Source organism: Balaenoptera ricei, chromosome 2, assembly GCF_028023285.1.
Source record: "Balaenoptera ricei isolate mBalRic1 chromosome 2, mBalRic1.hap2, whole genome shotgun sequence".
NCBI lineage: Eukaryota > Metazoa > Chordata > Mammalia > Artiodactyla > Balaenopteridae > Balaenoptera > Balaenoptera ricei.
The window spans coordinates 121,026,861-121,043,617 of NC_082640.1; the positions used below are offsets into that span (position 1 = coordinate 121,026,861).

At 35.7% G+C, this 16,757-nt stretch overlaps 2 protein-coding genes across 6 annotated transcripts in view; one reads left to right on the top strand and one right to left on the bottom strand.

The window, feature by feature from the left end:
* The window catches only part of AP4S1 (adaptor related protein complex 4 subunit sigma 1), a 103,583-nt gene extending 92,415 nt beyond the window's left edge, over positions 1-11,168 (top strand). Inside the window, exon 6 of the mRNA XM_059914052.1 lies at positions 11,138-11,168. Coding sequence (XP_059770035.1) covers positions 11,138-11,160 — 23 coding nt within the window. The 3' untranslated portion in view covers positions 11,161-11,168. The remainder of the gene's footprint in view (positions 1-11,137) is intronic.
* Positions 1-16,757, bottom strand: part of HECTD1 (HECT domain E3 ubiquitin protein ligase 1) — a 91,843-nt gene that overhangs the window by 37,352 nt on the left and 37,734 nt on the right. For all 5 annotated transcript variants that reach the window (XM_059914035.1, XM_059914034.1, XM_059914036.1 and 2 more), the window contains exons 11-15: positions 8,325-8,463; positions 7,965-8,135; positions 3,359-3,581; positions 2,579-2,842; positions 2,393-2,469 (exon numbers count right to left, since the gene is read on the bottom strand). In XM_059914035.1, the coding sequence (XP_059770018.1) occupies positions 2,393-2,469; positions 2,579-2,842; positions 3,359-3,581; positions 7,965-8,135; positions 8,325-8,463 (874 nt within the window). The remainder of the gene's footprint in view (positions 1-2,392; positions 2,470-2,578; positions 2,843-3,358; positions 3,582-7,964; positions 8,136-8,324; positions 8,464-16,757) is intronic.

The window sequence follows — 16,757 nt, forward strand, 5'->3', positions numbered from 1 at the left end:
GCAACAAGAGAGGCCGCGATAATGAGAGGCCCGCGCACCGCGATGAAGAGTGGCCCCCACTTGCCACAACTAGAGAAAGCCCTCGCACAGAAACGAAGACCCAACACAGCCAAAAATAAATAAATAAATAAATAAATAAATAAATTTATTAAAAAAAAAAAAAAAAATGTGACCAGAGCCTCACAGGAACCTAAACCTGTATTTCTCCAAGAAGCAATGGTTCAGTATTCATGGCAATTTTATAGAACACAACTATCATGAAAATGAAAACTGTATTTAGTTCAAATTCCTTTTACCATCTAATGGCTACCTTCAATTGAGATATTTCTTCCTCAAATGCCCTTAAGATATCCTGAATTGGAAAAAAACCTCTGGCTTCACACTCTTTTTTGAAAAACACAGAAGCAATCATGGAATAATATATAGCTATAGAGGTAATATATATTTTTTATTTATTTATTTTTGGCTGTGTTGGGTCTTTGTTTCTGTGCAAGGGCTTTCTCCAGTTGCGGCACTTTGTTTCTGTGCAAGGGCTTTCTCCAGTTGCGGCAAGCAGGGGCCACTCTTCATCGCGGTGCACGGGCCTCTTACTATCACGGCCTCTCTTGTTGCGGAGCACAAGCTCCAGACGCGCAGGCTCAGTAGTTGTGGCTCACGGGCCTAGTTGCTCCGCGGCATGTGGGATCTTCCCAGACCAGGGCTCGAACCCATGTCCCCTGCATTGGCAGGCAGATTCTCAACCACTGCGCCACCAGGGAAGCCCAATATATATTTATAAATTAAAGAAAGCAAGAGAGAGAGAGGGAGCAAGAGAAAGCAAGCAAGCAAGCAAGCAATTTTCTTTCCCAGGTCTAGCATGTGGAAATGTGGAATATCTCTGGGATAACCTAGCAAATTTACAACTGGAAATGAAGACATGAATGAATATATATATTATATAATATAGTGCTCCAAATAAAACCCCTTATGACTATTCCTATGGCCAAAGCCACACAAGTACCCCCCATCCCAATCACCCAAAAGCATTCTTCACATACTATATGAAAAAACTATATCATTATTATAGGTAAAATTAAAATGTGTCATCAGAAGATACTGAATCTAACTATAAGATTTTATTTTCTTTCAAAAATTAAAAAATTCAAGAACAATTGATATAATAAAGATGGAAATATAATGGCTTGGGACTTCCCTGGTGGTCCAGTGGTTAACACTCTGCCCTCCCAATGCAGGGGGCCCGGGTTCGAACCCTGGTCGGGGAACTAGATCCCACATGCTGCGACTAAGAGTTCGCATGCTGTGACTAAGAGTTCGCCTGCCACAACTAACAGTTCGTTTGCCACAACTAAGAGTTCGCATGCCTCATCTAAAGAGCCCACATGCTGCAACTGAGGATCCTGCATGCTGCAACTGAAGATCCAGCATGCCACAACCAAGAACCCGCATACAGCAATGAAGATCCCGAGTGCCACAACTAAGACCCGGCACAGCCGAATGAATGGATGAATGAATGAATAAATAAATAAATATTTTTTAAAGAAAGAAATATAATATAGAGACATGGATGTATAAAACAAATGTATGGACACCAAGGGGGGGGAAAGCGGGGTGGGGTGGGGTAGGATGAACTGGGAGATTGGGACTGATATATATACACTGATATGTATAAAACATAACTAATAAGAAACTGCTGTATAGCACAGGGAACTCTGCTTCGCTTCACTGTACAGTAGAAACTAACATAACATGGTAAAACAACTATACCCCAATTTAAAAAAAAAAAGAAATATAATGGCTTCATTTTTGAAAAAAACCAATGCATAATAAATGGATAGAATTTAAAAATTAGTAATATGAGTCAATAACATACTTGCTCCTGGAGTCAGTAACATATTTGCTCCTGTATCTTTTTGAAACAGTGATTTCATCTGAGATGGCCATTAAACTAAGTATCAAATTATCTGAATCTAGAACCAGGAATTCAAATTGATTCATCACAAAGTATTAAATCAAGACTGTAAATTATAATAATGCATTTTCAATCTCACTATATCACTAAAAATACTACTATCATTAATCATAATTAAAGCATGAGTTTAAAGTTTCTGTGACATTAATAACTCAAATAATTTTAAAATAATTTAAACGTTATACTTTGTCTCAATTTTCTATTTTAATGTTGGTGTTTACTGTATGTATAAAAACTACAAGTAAATGTATACATATTGTGGAAAATAAGATAATGAGCACAGAAAAAGGAAAACTAAAAATACATTAGATTAGGGTAGCTTATGTTACATGGCTCAATTTTTTAAATGCCTACAATCTACCCCTGAAACCTTGCTACATCAGTTTAAAAGACAAAAAACAAAGCAAATCCCATAAATAATACCTTTTGCTTAGTTTTTTCTAACTTAGATTTTAGTTTTCTGCCTCTTTTGCCAGTCCAGCCAGTCACGAATTCTGAACCTTAAAAAAAAAAAAAAAAAAAAAAAAGGTATTTCACAGAACATATTTTATTGCAATTTAACATATTCATTTATTCTTATCTGTTAAATTGACATACCTACATACTTACCCAGAGAAGTTTCTGCAGTAAATGAATGCTTGGTTCCTCTATTAGATTCAAACACAAAACCAGGTAAATCTTCTTTCAATATCGTTGCTTGCTGGCCATCTGAGTTATGAATAGCAATTTCTCCTTCTTTCAAACATGTTAGTGACCAGTTCCCTACAGTGAGTTTAGTGGGTCCTGGTGCTGAGAGTATAGGTTGACTTGAAGTAGATGGCTTTACTTGGCCTCGAGCTCTTTGTAACTTCTCTAAGAATTCACTTCTGCTTTCTATAAAGACAAAATGTTTGTTTTAAAACTTCATTCCTTTCAAATATTCCATTTTTTTAATGAAACTACCTATTGAAATATCAATTTTATTAAAAAACTTTCATTAAAGTTTTGTTCCTTGATATACTCTCACTGGTTTGATATTATTTAGGTTCAAGCATTAAAACAATCCTGCAGCCATAATTTTTTAAAGTAGAAGGCTTTTGGGAAAAGATATAATTTGAGACAGCATTACACATGTGCAATTCATCATTACGTGATAAGAGGCACCTTTACCTAAAGGATGGAGACAGTAAAAGTAGATACTGATACAACGCTATTCCTTGTCTCATACAATAAAAAAGTATGAAATGCTTTCATGGTACAATCATTTTTCTCTGTTAATATTAAAGAATGGCCATATGATCATCAAGGACGTGCTACTGCTATGACAATGGTAGCAAAAATATGAGCAGAAAAACAAATTATCAAAATTACAGAAACTAGTAAAACATTTTAACAGAAACAAAATATTACCTGAACTATCCGATCCACCTTCAGGACTACCACTTGAATACATGGTGGCAAGTTTTCCATCCAAGATAAATCTAAACCATCCATTACTGCCATTAGATAGTTCCAAGGCTGCTGCATCACTCCATATATATAAGCAGTCCCTTCCCCTAATGATGGACCAGTCTCTCCAATGATATGGCTTACCCTGCTGCAATTCTTTAGCATCTTCCTGTGGTTCATCTTCCTAAATGTGTAAAATTATTCAATGAAACATGGGAAATAACTTATATTCCAAATATTCATAAGTACTTATAAAAACATGACCATGAATCAAATTTAGAATTAAAACATCCTGAATATAATATTCAGCTGCCTATAGTTTAATACATATTCTGATTCAACTAATTACCTATAATCTTAAAAGTCCATCCTAAAAAAAAGTTAAGAAATTCACATAATAACCTAAGTTATAACATTTCCAGGTATAATGGTAAAGAAGACAAATGGATTAGGTTTACACACTATTAGCTAATTATCTAGGACTTGATAAACTCACCATATCTCTGGGCCTAACAGATTATTTGTAAAAAATGAATGTTTACACTAGGTCAATGGTATCCAAACCTAGGGTGCAAAAGAATCACCAGAAATGTGTTTTAACAATATAATTTATAAGTTCCCACCCTTAGCCAAGTGAATCAAATATACTGGATTATTCCTATAATCATAAAAATGTTAGCTATAGCATGTTTAAAAGAAAAATAACTTGTAAACACTGTTTGCCTACCCCGGCATCCAAAAAATTTTTATTTTGTTGACAACATTTAATATTAAGAATATTCATCATTAACATATATGATCTTGGCATGTGTGTGCACACATGCATGTATGGGTAAAGTACTTTTAAACTTTATAAAGACTTATTATACTTAAAATTGTTTTAAATGTATCTTTTACATGCTTCTTCCCTGAAGTAGTACTTAGCTTATAACACTAAAATAAGATTGTAAAATATGGATTATAAATTTCCCTAAACATAAGTACTTGTGCTCCAGGCCATGATAGATGAATAAGGATCAAGACTTGCCTATCCACTGTCAACAACTAAAAAAACCAGACAAAATACATGAAAAAGTGTTTTCAAATACTGGACAACAAGCAACGCAGGACTGCATGGCCTCCCAGAAAACAGAAACAAATAAGGTTAAGCCCCTTAGGCTCAGACAGAGTTTCTGGCTAAGGTCTTAAGAAGAGGGAACACAGAGTCCAGCGGTGAAAGTTGAGGAAATGGAGATCTGTGTTTGAAGAGATTAAGGCAAATGGAATATGTGGTGGATGAGTTCAGGATCAGGGAGTCAAGCACAAAAGACCTCTAGAAATGTGCAAAGTGGTCACCAGGACATCTCTACTGAGTACCAGACCATCTGTGTACAGGTGATGTTCCATAAGGCAGGGCAAAGCATGACTTGAAAATGGTAAGGTGAACAATTCAGAGGTCACACAGGGTGGTCAGACATTTGCATTCCTAACAGCCAGAGTGGAAAATCATCATACCAACAGTTCAAAATTTTTCCAAATGTGATGTAACTGTAAGCCCACAGACCAAAAAAAATTAAATAATCCTGAGCAGGGGCAGAAAACCCACATGTGCATGCACACACACAAACCAAACAGCTAAGCACATCAAAGTCAAATTGCTAAAAACAAGTTATAAAGTCTTAAAAGCAGCCAGAGGAAGAAAACGTCTCAGTAGAGACTATGCACATCAGGTGACAATGAAACATCTTTTCACGCGCTGGAAAATGATCAGCCAAGAGTCCCTGCAGGAACTGAAAATGTCCATTGAAAATGAAGGCCAAGGGACTTCCCGGGTGGTGTGGTGGTTAAGAATCCACCTGCCAGTGCAGGGGACACGGGTTCAATCCTTGGTCCAGGAACATCCCACGTGCCACTGAGCAACTAAGCCCGTGCACCACAACTACTGAGCCTGTGCGCCTAGAGCCCGTGCTCCTCAACAAGAGAAGCCACTGCAATGAGAAGCCTGCGCACCACAACAAAGAGTAGCTGCCGCTCACTGCAACTAGAGAAAGCCCACGCACAGTAACGAAGACCCAACACGGCATAAATAGATAAATTTATTTATTTATTTATTTATTTATAAAATAGGAAAAAAAAAAATGAAGGCCAAAATCAGTCCACTGGTTAGGACTTCACGCTTCCACTGCAGGGGGTAGGGGTTCAATCTATGGTCAGGGAACTAAGATCCCACAAGCCAGGCAGTGCAGCCAAAAAACAAACAAAAGAAGGAGATATTTTCAGACAAATAAAATCTCAATTTTCTGGCTTGTCTTCTCATTTCCAGATAATGTATTTTGGGGACTTCCCTGGTGGTCCAGTGGCTAAGACTGCACTGCCAATGCAGTGGGCCCAGGTTAGATCCCTGATCAGGGAACTAGATCCCACGTGCCGCAACGAAAAGTTCGCATGCTGCAACTAAAAGATCCTGCATGCTACAATGAAGATCCCGTGTGCTGCAACTAAGACCCCATGCAGCCAAATAAATAAATAAATATATTAAAAAATAATAATAATGTAGTGTGAAGAACAAAGGTTTAATTTTAATGAAAACAATTTTTTTTTGTTCTTTTATAATATAATCTTTTAATGTCCTATCTAAGAAATCTCTGTCAAGCTCAAGGTCACTAAGATTTTCTTCTTTTTCCGCTAGAAGCCTTACAGTTTTAGCCCATCCATTTCAGTTCATGATTTCTTTTTTTTTGTTAAAAGGGGTAAGAGTTCATATTTCTGCATTTGTTATCCACTTGTTCAAGCATCATTTTTAAGGAGACCATCCTTTTGTGACTGAATTACCTTAGCACTGTTTGAACAATTGACCATATATGTGTGGGTCATTAATCTATTTTTACACCACTACCACACTTTCTTGCTTACTATAGCTTTATAATAAGACTTGAAATATGCTGGTGTATGTCCTTCAACTTTGTTCATTTTCAAGGATGCTTTGGCTATTCTAGGTTCCTATCATTTTCATATAAATGTTTGCTTGTTAACTTCTACAAAGACCGCTGGGATCTGTAACCTATTTCTTGAATGAAAGAATTCCAGGGGGATGAACCCAGATATCACTTCTTGTTTTGTTTTTTGTTAAATCTCCAGTAATTTAGGAAACACACATATACACTCAACCACTCAGGATTCTGCAATTATAATCCATACTCTACCATTCTCTCAAAACTATTAATACTCAGTCACTAATATGTAGGAAGCATTCACTAAATGGTAGGACTAAATCATTGCTGGCAATTGGTAGAGACAAATAAGGCATATTTTTAAATATGCAATCTAAGGCAAGAATTATCGATAGGTACTGAAATTAGTGGATAAAAGTTTAAAGAGAAACAGCATATTTGCATAGTCTCAAATTATCTCCCCACAAATTACTTATTAATTACAAAAGGGAAAAAGTATCTTTACAATAGAGAAACCTAGTAGAGACAAACACAACCAATCCAAGTTAACTTCAACAGCAAGAGCGCAAACAGACATCACGTGCCTCTAAAAAGGCACATTTTACACATGAGAAGGCCATAACATCACCTCTATAGTCTTTCTGCTTAAAAACACACAACCTGAATCTAATTATGAAGAAACATGGCACAAACACAACGTGAGGGTCACTGTCCAAATTAAGTGGTCTGTCCTCTTCAAAAAAATGTCAAGGCTATGAAAGAAAAAGAAAGGCTGAGAAATGGAACAACATGACAATGAAATGTAATGTGCTCCTGGACTGGATTCTGGGGGGGTGGCGTGGGCCGCAGGCGGGCATTGCTATTAGGGCAATGGCAAATTTGAATACAGTCTCTGGATTAGATAACATTTTCTATAAATATTAAATTTCCTGACTTTAATAACTACATTAGGATTATATAAGACAATGTCCTGGTTTTTTGGTGAAGAGTTTAGGTATAAAAAGGGGCACTGACTTCCCTGGTGATCCAGTGGTTAAGACTCCGTGCTTCCACTGCAGAGGGCACAAGTTCAATCCCTATTCAGGGAAGTTCCGCATGCCACGAGGTGCGGCCAAAACAAAAAAATAAATAAATAAATAAATTTACAGAAAGGGGCACTATGTATCCAGCTTCTCTCAAATAATATATTTTATTATTATTATTATCATTATTATTATTATTTTGGCCATGCCACGCGGCTTATGGGATCTTAGTTCCCCAACCAGGGATCAAACCCAGGCCCTTGGCAGTGAAAGCTCGGAGTCCCAACCACTGGACCGCCAGGGAATTCCCTCAAATAATATATTTTAAATGTGCATGCACACGTATGTCTTTGTAAGTAATAAAGCAAATGGGGCAAAATGTCAATAATTAGTGATTTTGGATAGAGGATGTTCTGATATTCTTTATTTGCAACTTTTCTTCAAGTTTTAAATTTTACCAATGATATATTTTAAAAGAAAAGTGACCAAATTTTTAAAAATTATAATACTACTCCATACTGCCATTATTTTGTCAAAACCCATGGTAATTGGAACTACATTTCATCAAAAGAAACCCTATTCCTGACAGATACCACTACAATTAAGACCACTCACTTTCTCTGGTTTTGATTCCTCTTCATTCTCATCATCAGAGGAAGGACCTGCCAAAGTTGACACTTTGCTAATTACACCAAGTCTGGCTAGCTGATCCAAAAAAATATCACCACCTTTATCTACTAAGTCCCTTATGATCTGCAAAGCCAGCAAGTGGCCATCATCGTCATCCTGGGGGGAAAAAAAAGGAAATTAAGGGAAAATGATAAAAATAAGTTTAGCTGCGTGGAGTAGACAAATGCAATCATTTGTACAGACAAAGTGATTTAATAAAATTAGGACACAAGTTAAATTATTTTACTGACTACTATCTAATGGGAATTAAAGCTACAGGAGTTTCAATAAAGATAATAAACTGACCTCTTGATCAAGAACTGTTGCAGTGATTTCCACTAGTACTGTAGGCAAATTGTGACCAACATCAGAATCACAAACTTCTTTCAAGAGTGCTTCAGAGCAAAAATGAATCATTTTTCGAATCAGAGCAAGACTTGCTTTCCTTGAAAAGTAAAAAAAGAATTTTAGTTAGCCATGGTAAGAAGCTAAAATAAAACAAAATGCAACACTAATGAAAACCAAAATATCCAATTTAAGTTTTAAATACTCTGCTAAAATATACACTTAATAAAAGAATGTAATTAATAAGAACCTACTGAAGAGCACAGGGAATTCTATTCAATACTCTTTAATGACCTATATGGGAACAGAATTTAAAAAACTGGATATGTGTATCTACAACTGACTCACTTTGCTGTACAGCAGAAACTAACACAACATTGTAAATCAACTATACTCCAATAAAAAAAATTTTCTTTAAAAGAATACAAAAAACTAAGACAATACTAGCACTAGGTTTATGTTCACTTTTTGAGGGAATTTCATTTTTCTACTATTAATATATTGAGCTCATTAAAACAAATTATTTTTGTAATTTTCTTACATGTACTATTTTATATTAACGAGCATGACTGCTAACATGCCATGATAATTTTAGAAAATCAAAAGTAACACAATTACTAATAAATGGCATCTATAACCCCAAATATAAAACTCTTAACTTAAAACACCTGATGGTGTATATGGAACTCATATTTCAAATTAAGCATTTTTGTCCTTTGTCAAATTTAAGACATGTTCATTATAATGATATTCTCATATAAATGAGATCCTAGTAATCCCATGCCCTTAAATATTCCCATTGTTAACAACTTGGCATGACTCCTTTCCCTTCTATTATCCACTGCTTTACTTAGAACATAGAAGATACTCAATAATGTCACACAAACTAACCTCAATTTTATAAGCGATTTGTTCTTTTAAAATAAAATACACAAATATCCACACACATTTAAATTATAATACACTGGTCTATTACATAAAAGTCAATAATGCTTTTAACACATGTTTTCTGAGCATCTAACAATAGTTTGTGCACCAAGCTGTAGATATCATTGCCCTTGAGGTGACTTCTCCACAGGAAGGATGGAGAGGCAAAAAATCACTATTGAAATCCAAGAGAGGTATCTGACAGCTGTATTCCTACAGAATGTGGTCTTGATGTATTTCATAACTCTCTCTAGGTGAATTTCATGTATTCTTTCATTTTAAAACGTGTTTTATTACAAATACAAGTACATTAGAGAAAATAGTAGGCAGATGGAGGGCAAACTGCCCTAACAGGATTAGTTCCTTCCAGTGTTTGTTAACGGCAATTTATATTTGGTTGCAAAATCAGTATTTATGTATAATAATAATTTTATATCATGATTTATTTCAATTAAAATAGCATAAGAAAGTTTATATGTTGTCTACCTATCTGGCTATCTGTCACTACCATGCTGAGTCATAATGAGCCAGGAACACCTGTATATATTTTAAAAACTTTACACCTCATTTAATCCACCCACCAAATCCCCTATGAAGTAGGTTTTATTAGCTCAGTTTTACAGATGAAAAAAAATGAGACAAAGAAAGGTAATTCGACTAAGGTCACAGGGCTAATAAATTAGAGCCTCAATTCAAACTCATCTCTTAACCAGTACACTATGCATAATATTCATAACGTAAAATTTTCCTGCTTAACGCTATTATATAAATCATAAGCATTCAGTTTACTGGCTTTTCTATTATAAATAGCATTATTTTTGGTGAACAGTTTTATTTCTTCAGTAGAGGGATTCTTGGATCCAAGAGTCTAAATATTTTCGTACGTACTGAATGTGCATCAATACTGAATCCATACTCGGCAAACTGATTTTTTAAAAAATCTGTTAAGTGACAACATGGATGGACCTCAAGGGCATTATGCTAAGTGAATAAGCCAGAGAAAGACAAATACTGCCTTATATCACTTAAATGAGAATCTAAAAAAAAAAGAAAAGTCAAACTTATAGAAACAGTAGAAAAGTGGCTGCCAGTGGCTGGGGCTGGGGGAATTAAGGAGAGGTTGGTAAAAGGGTACAAACTTTCAGCTCTAAGATGAATAAGGTTTGAGCATTTAATATAAAAAATGGTGACTATAGTTGATAAAACTGTATTGTATAATTAAAATTTGCTAAGACTAAATGTTCTCTCTCAAACACACATGTACACACATACACACAAGATAAAATACGTGAAGTGATGGATATGCTGATTAACTAAATGAGGGGAATCCTTTCACAATGTATACACATATCAAATCACTAAGATGTACATTTTTAAAATCTTACAATATTATATGTCAGTTATGCCTCAATAAAAAGCTAGGGGACAAAAGGACTGTTAACAGCTTAAATTATCAGTAGATATGGATGTACTAATTCACTAAAATTTTGTTACTTTTGTAAAAAAAAAAGTTTCTTAAATGTCTAATGGGTGAAAAGGACATGAAATTTTACTTTTAAATGTTTTGGTTTTTACTAGTAAGGGGATACATTTTTCCCTGTTGTTTTCTTTTTCATCTTGAGCACTGTACCATAATGTCATTGGCTAATTTATTTAAATTGGCATTTATACTTTGACCAAAAAATTGTATGTGTTCTCTGCATAATAAAGTTAGTATCCCTTGGTCATACTTGCTAACAAATACCAATTTGCTGGCAGATTTATCTGGATTACAAGTTTATATTTCTGTCACTTTCATGGTTATGGGTAATACTGTTGCTGATATGCAGTTTTGTTTTTTTACACAGAATATATTTTAAATGACAGATAGGACTAACACAAACAAGTTTTAAAAGTCATTCTTCCTGGGGCTTCCCTGGTGGCGCAGTGGTTGAGAGTCTGCCTGCCAATGCAGGGGACGCGGGTTCGAGCCCTGGTCTGGGAGGATCCCGCGTGCCACAGAGCGGCTGGGCCCGTGAGCCACAATTGCTGAGCCTGCGCGTCTGGAGCCTGTGCTTCGCAAGGAGAGAGGCCGTGACAGTGAGAGGCCCGTGCACCGCGATGAAGAGTGGCCCCCACTTGCTGCAACTGGAGAAAGCCCTCACACAGAAACGAAGACCCAACACAGCCATAAATAAATAAATAAATACTTAAAAAAACAAAAAAAAAGTCATTCTTCCTACCAAGTTCTGATAAACTTTCGAGAATATTTTTTTGTTTTCCGAAGGTTTTGTTTTTTTTAATTTATTTTAAATAAATTTAAAATTTATTTAAATACACAATGTAAAGGACTAAGCTGATTTTTAATCAAACCACAAAGCAAATATTCTAATACCATTTAATATATTATATTAATATATTATAAAATATTAATATATTATATAATTTACCACTATAATACATTCAATTTCTAAACACAATTGTTTCTGTTTGGAGGGCTAGTCTACTCCAATGATTTATAAACTCTTGGGCTAGTTATCATAAAGATTTAATTACTGAAAGTTTACACTAGCCACTATTCAGATTTTTCTTTAATAATCTCACCTATTTATTCTTCCAGAAGAACTTTAAGATCTGTCAAGTTCTAAAGCAAATTCTATAGTTATTTTCTTTCAAACTGCGTTCTATAAATTAACTTTGGAAGAATTTATATCTTTCGATTATTTAATATTCTCATCCTAGAACAATTCCCCCTTTATCCAACCATGTCTACTTTCCTCTCAATCAAATTGTGATTTAAAAAATAAATAAACAAATGGATCCTCAAGGATTTCTGCTGCTGAAAAGTTTACTCAATATTTGTCCCATTATTGACACTAACTCCAAAGATGTATATTTACCACACCTCTTCAAAATTCTAAGTAGCCTTTCTTCAAAAGCAAAATGTGAAGTCCTCAGTCTAATATTACAGATACATATATCAAATCATTACGTTATACACTTTAATACAATGATACACGTCAATTATATCTCAATAGAACTGGGAAGAAATATCTCACAGAGAAAATAATCAGGTTTTTACAAAATGCTCTACCAGTAAAACTGCTATCCTCTGTTCTGAAGGCTTCATTGATCTGTTGCCTGCCTTTTATTTCCTGAACAGACAATGCACACAGGCCAATACTGATAGATAATAGCTAAAGTTGATATATTCCATATATACAGATCCTCCATTAACTGCCTGATTAGAGTACATACGCTTACTCTTCTGATCAAATTTTAAACTGAAATGGTAAAAAATTAGGTTGTAACCTATTCCAGATTGTTGTTAATAATGACAAGTATATATTTTTTTAATCAATCATCTTGGGAGATGGGGGAATGAATGAAATAGGTGAGGGAGACTAAGAGGTACAAAACTTCCAGTTACAAAATAAATGAGTCACAGGGGTGAAATGTACAGAATGGGGAATATAGTCAATAATAGTGTAAACATTTTGTATGGTGACAAATGGTAACTAGAATTATCATGGTTATCATTTTGTGATGTATAGAAATATTGAATTACTATGTTGTGCACCTTTAACTAACATTGTGTTGTAAGTGAATTATACTTCAAAAAAAAAAGGAAGGAATGTAGGGAAGGAGGGAGGGAGGGAAGGAAGGAAAGAAGGAAGGAAGGGAGGGAAGAAAGAAAAGAAAAAAATGAATGATTCGGAAGTGGAAATGGATGAACTGCAAGAAAGAATATTACCAAACAAAAAAATATTACCAGATAAAAAGCAAATTAAGAAGACTCATACAGGGCTTCCCTGGTGGTGCAGTGGTTGAGAATCTGCCTGCCAATGCAGGGGACACGGGTTCGAGCCCTGGTCTGGGAAGATCCCACATGCCGCGGAGCAGCTAGGCCCGTGAGCCACAACTACTGAGCCTGCGCTCCTCAACAAGAGAGGCCGCGATAGTGAGAGGCCCGTGCATCGCGATGAAGAGTGGCCCCCGCTTGGCGCAACTAGAGAAAGCCCTCACACAGAAACGAAGACCCAACACAGCCAAAAATAAATAATAAATAAATAATAATAAATAAAAAATTAAAAAAAAATCATACAATATGATACGATTTATATAAATCTTTAACTTGTAAAATACTATGCATCATTTACAGATAAATTTATATATTTGCTATATATTCTTGTAATACATTACAAAAATAAAGGAAGCGGGCTTCCCTGGTGGCGCAGTGGTTGAGAATCTGCCTGCCAATGCAGGGGACATGGGTTCGAGCCCTGGTCTGGGAAGATCCCACATGCCGCGGAGCAGCTGGGCCCGTGAGCCACAACTACCGAGCCTGCACGTCTGGAGCCTGTGCTCCGCAACAAGAGAGGCCGCGATAGTGAGAGGCCCGCACACCGCGATGAAGAGTGGCCCCCGCTCGCCGCAACTAGAGAAAGCCCTCGTACAGAAACGAAGACCCGACACAGCCAAAAATAATTAATAAATAAATAAATAAATTTAAAAAAAAAAATAAAGGAAGCAAGGGAAAATATTAACATATTAATAACCAAAAATATTAACACCCCCCAAAACCCAATTGTTAAGAAAAAAATTTATGAGAAAATTGGGAACAATGAATGCTGATTTGATGTTTGATAATATTTAAGAACTATTATAATTATTTTAGGTGTAATAATGGTATTGCAATTATGTTAAAAACAAAAAAGAATCCCTTTTTTAAAAGAATCCCTTTTTAATGATGAAAAATTATTTTTTTATTGAAGTACAGTTTATTTACATATAGTATTCTATTAGTTTCAGGTATACAACATAGTGATTCAATATTTTTATAGATTATACTTCATTTAAAGTTACTATAAAATATTGGGTATATTCCCTGTGCTAAACAAAAGAACCCTTATTTTTTATGGATACATACAGAAAAATTATGGATAAAACTATTTGAGTCTTGGATTTCCTCAAAATAGTACAGTTGGGGAGGTATAAATGAAATAAGACTGGGATATTTGTTAAAACTTACTGAAGCTATGTGATGGGGTTCATTATATGATTATCTCGACGTTTGAATACATTTTAACTTATCTATGATAAAACATTTTTTTAATAAACTATCTTTTTACAAATACCTCTAAAATATTAGGCACTATGCTAAATACCACACATACTTAATTTTAATTTTCTTTTAAAGAGAATTAAGTATAATTACCCCATCCTAGAGATGAATTAAGATCAAGAGGTTAAGTATCTTGTCCACGGCTATCGGTCTACAAAGTGGCAACACTGACATTTGGACTGACTTTGAGCTGACTCCAGAGTCTGAGCTCTGAACTAAGATATATGCTATCTTATTCACCACAATTAAATTTGTCAGCTAACTATTATCTGGAAAAATTTAGCATCAAATATGCTATAACTAAAATTGTGTTTAGATGATATTCAAATATTTAAAAGAATGATAAATAACTATCCATTAAGGGAACTCTGTTTTATGGTGACATACTTTATAATTTCCTGATGGCCTTATAATGAAGCAATTCTAACTCCAAATATAACTTAAGGTCTTTTAATTCGCATGACACCTAGTCCTCTAAAATTTTCAGGCCGAATTATCTGTTCAAAATTGAACTTGCTCATTTCTAAATATGAATCAAATCTTTTGTTAAACAAACAAACAAACAAACAAACAGAAAGTGGTCCCACTAACACCTACCCTTCTGTAGCTATTTGGGGAAGAATAAAAACCAAGTTCCTAGATGTTCACAGTGAATTGGCTGGCACTTCCATCCTATTTAAAGTAAACTACCCTCACTTTAATGTCAACTCATAATACTGGTATTTAAGGCACTTGAATCCTACAAAACTCCATGTTCTAAAGACCTCCTGAACTTAAAATGACCAAAATCAAATTCTCAATCACTCAGCCAAAATTTTGGCATTCATTCTTTACCCCTTCCTTTCCTTCATCCCGCAAATCTAATTGGTGGTCATCAACCCTTATACTGGGTTGGCCAAAAAGTTCATTCGGGTTTTTCCATAGCATCTTGTGGAAAAACCCAAACAAACTTTTTGGCCAACCCAATACAACCCATCTCCCAACCTCTTCAATTTGTTCCCACCAATCCAGTCTTCCAGCAACTGTCTAAAGTTCACATCGACAATTAACCCGTAAGTAGTCTGTTTTCATTCCTGCCCTCCTCCAGTACTTTGCTCCACCAGACTGCCAAAGTGATCTTTATAAATCACAAATCTGACTGTGACAAATTTCCTCACAAGTCTTTAATGATCCTTCTTGAACTGCGGGGTAAAGTCCACACTCACCATCTAGACCAGAAAGGCCTTCATAGGTCATAAAAAGCTCTTATCTACCTTTTTGACAGTATTCCCTGAGCTATACAAACATATCCCATATCCCACTGATACCAAAATACTTGCAGCTGCAAACAAAACACACTCATTCAATCATTCAGTAAGTATCTATTGAAGATCTACTAAATATCAAGCCCTATTCTATACCTCCTTGTCTTTGTAGGAATAGGGCAGGACATAAGGCCATCTCTCATGGAGCTTTAGAGGGGAGACAGGCATAAAACAAACAAAAACTCAAAGAAGAGCAAGATTTCAGACAGTGTAAACTCTGTGAAGACAGTAAAACATCATGATTGATATGAAAAGTATCCTAGGGGTAAATTTAAATTAGGTGGATAAATGTCAATGGACATAAGCATTTGAACTGAGACCTGAATGATATGAAGTTACCAACCATTCAAAAGCCCTGGGAATAGAAAGTTTCCAACAAAGTGAAGTTAAGTGCAAAAGCCCCATGGTAAGAATGTACATAGAATGTTCCAAAAACAGAAAGAAGGCTAGCATAGTGTAAGTGTAATGGGCTAGGTGTTATATAGTACTAAATGAGGTCAGAGACCCGGGTGGGACTTATACAAGACCTTCCAAGTCTGAGTGTTAAGAAGTTAGGTTTTAGTTAAGGCCAATTAGAAGCTACTGGAAGGTTTAAGTCAGAAGATGATGTGATATAATTATGATTTAAAAACTAATTCAGGGGACTTCCCTAGTGGCAAGGTGCTTAAGAATCTGCCTGCTGATGCAGGGGACACGGGCTCAAGCCCTGGTCCGGGAAGATCCCACATGCCGCGGAGCAATTAAGCCCACGCCACAACTACTGAGCCTGCGCTCTAGAGCCCACAAGCCACAACTACTGAGCCCACATGCCACAACTACTGAAGCCCCCGCACCTAGAGCCCGTGCTCCGCAACAAAGGAAGCCACCACAACGAGAAGCCCACGCAGCACAACGAAAAGTAGCTCCCGCTCGCCGCAACTAGAGAAAGCCTGCATGCAGCAACAAAGACCCAGTGCAGCCAAAGTAAATTAATTAATTAATTTTTTTTTAAAAAAAAGGGACTTCCCTCGTGGCGCAGTGGTTAAGAATCCACCTGCCAATGCAGGGGACGCAGGTTTG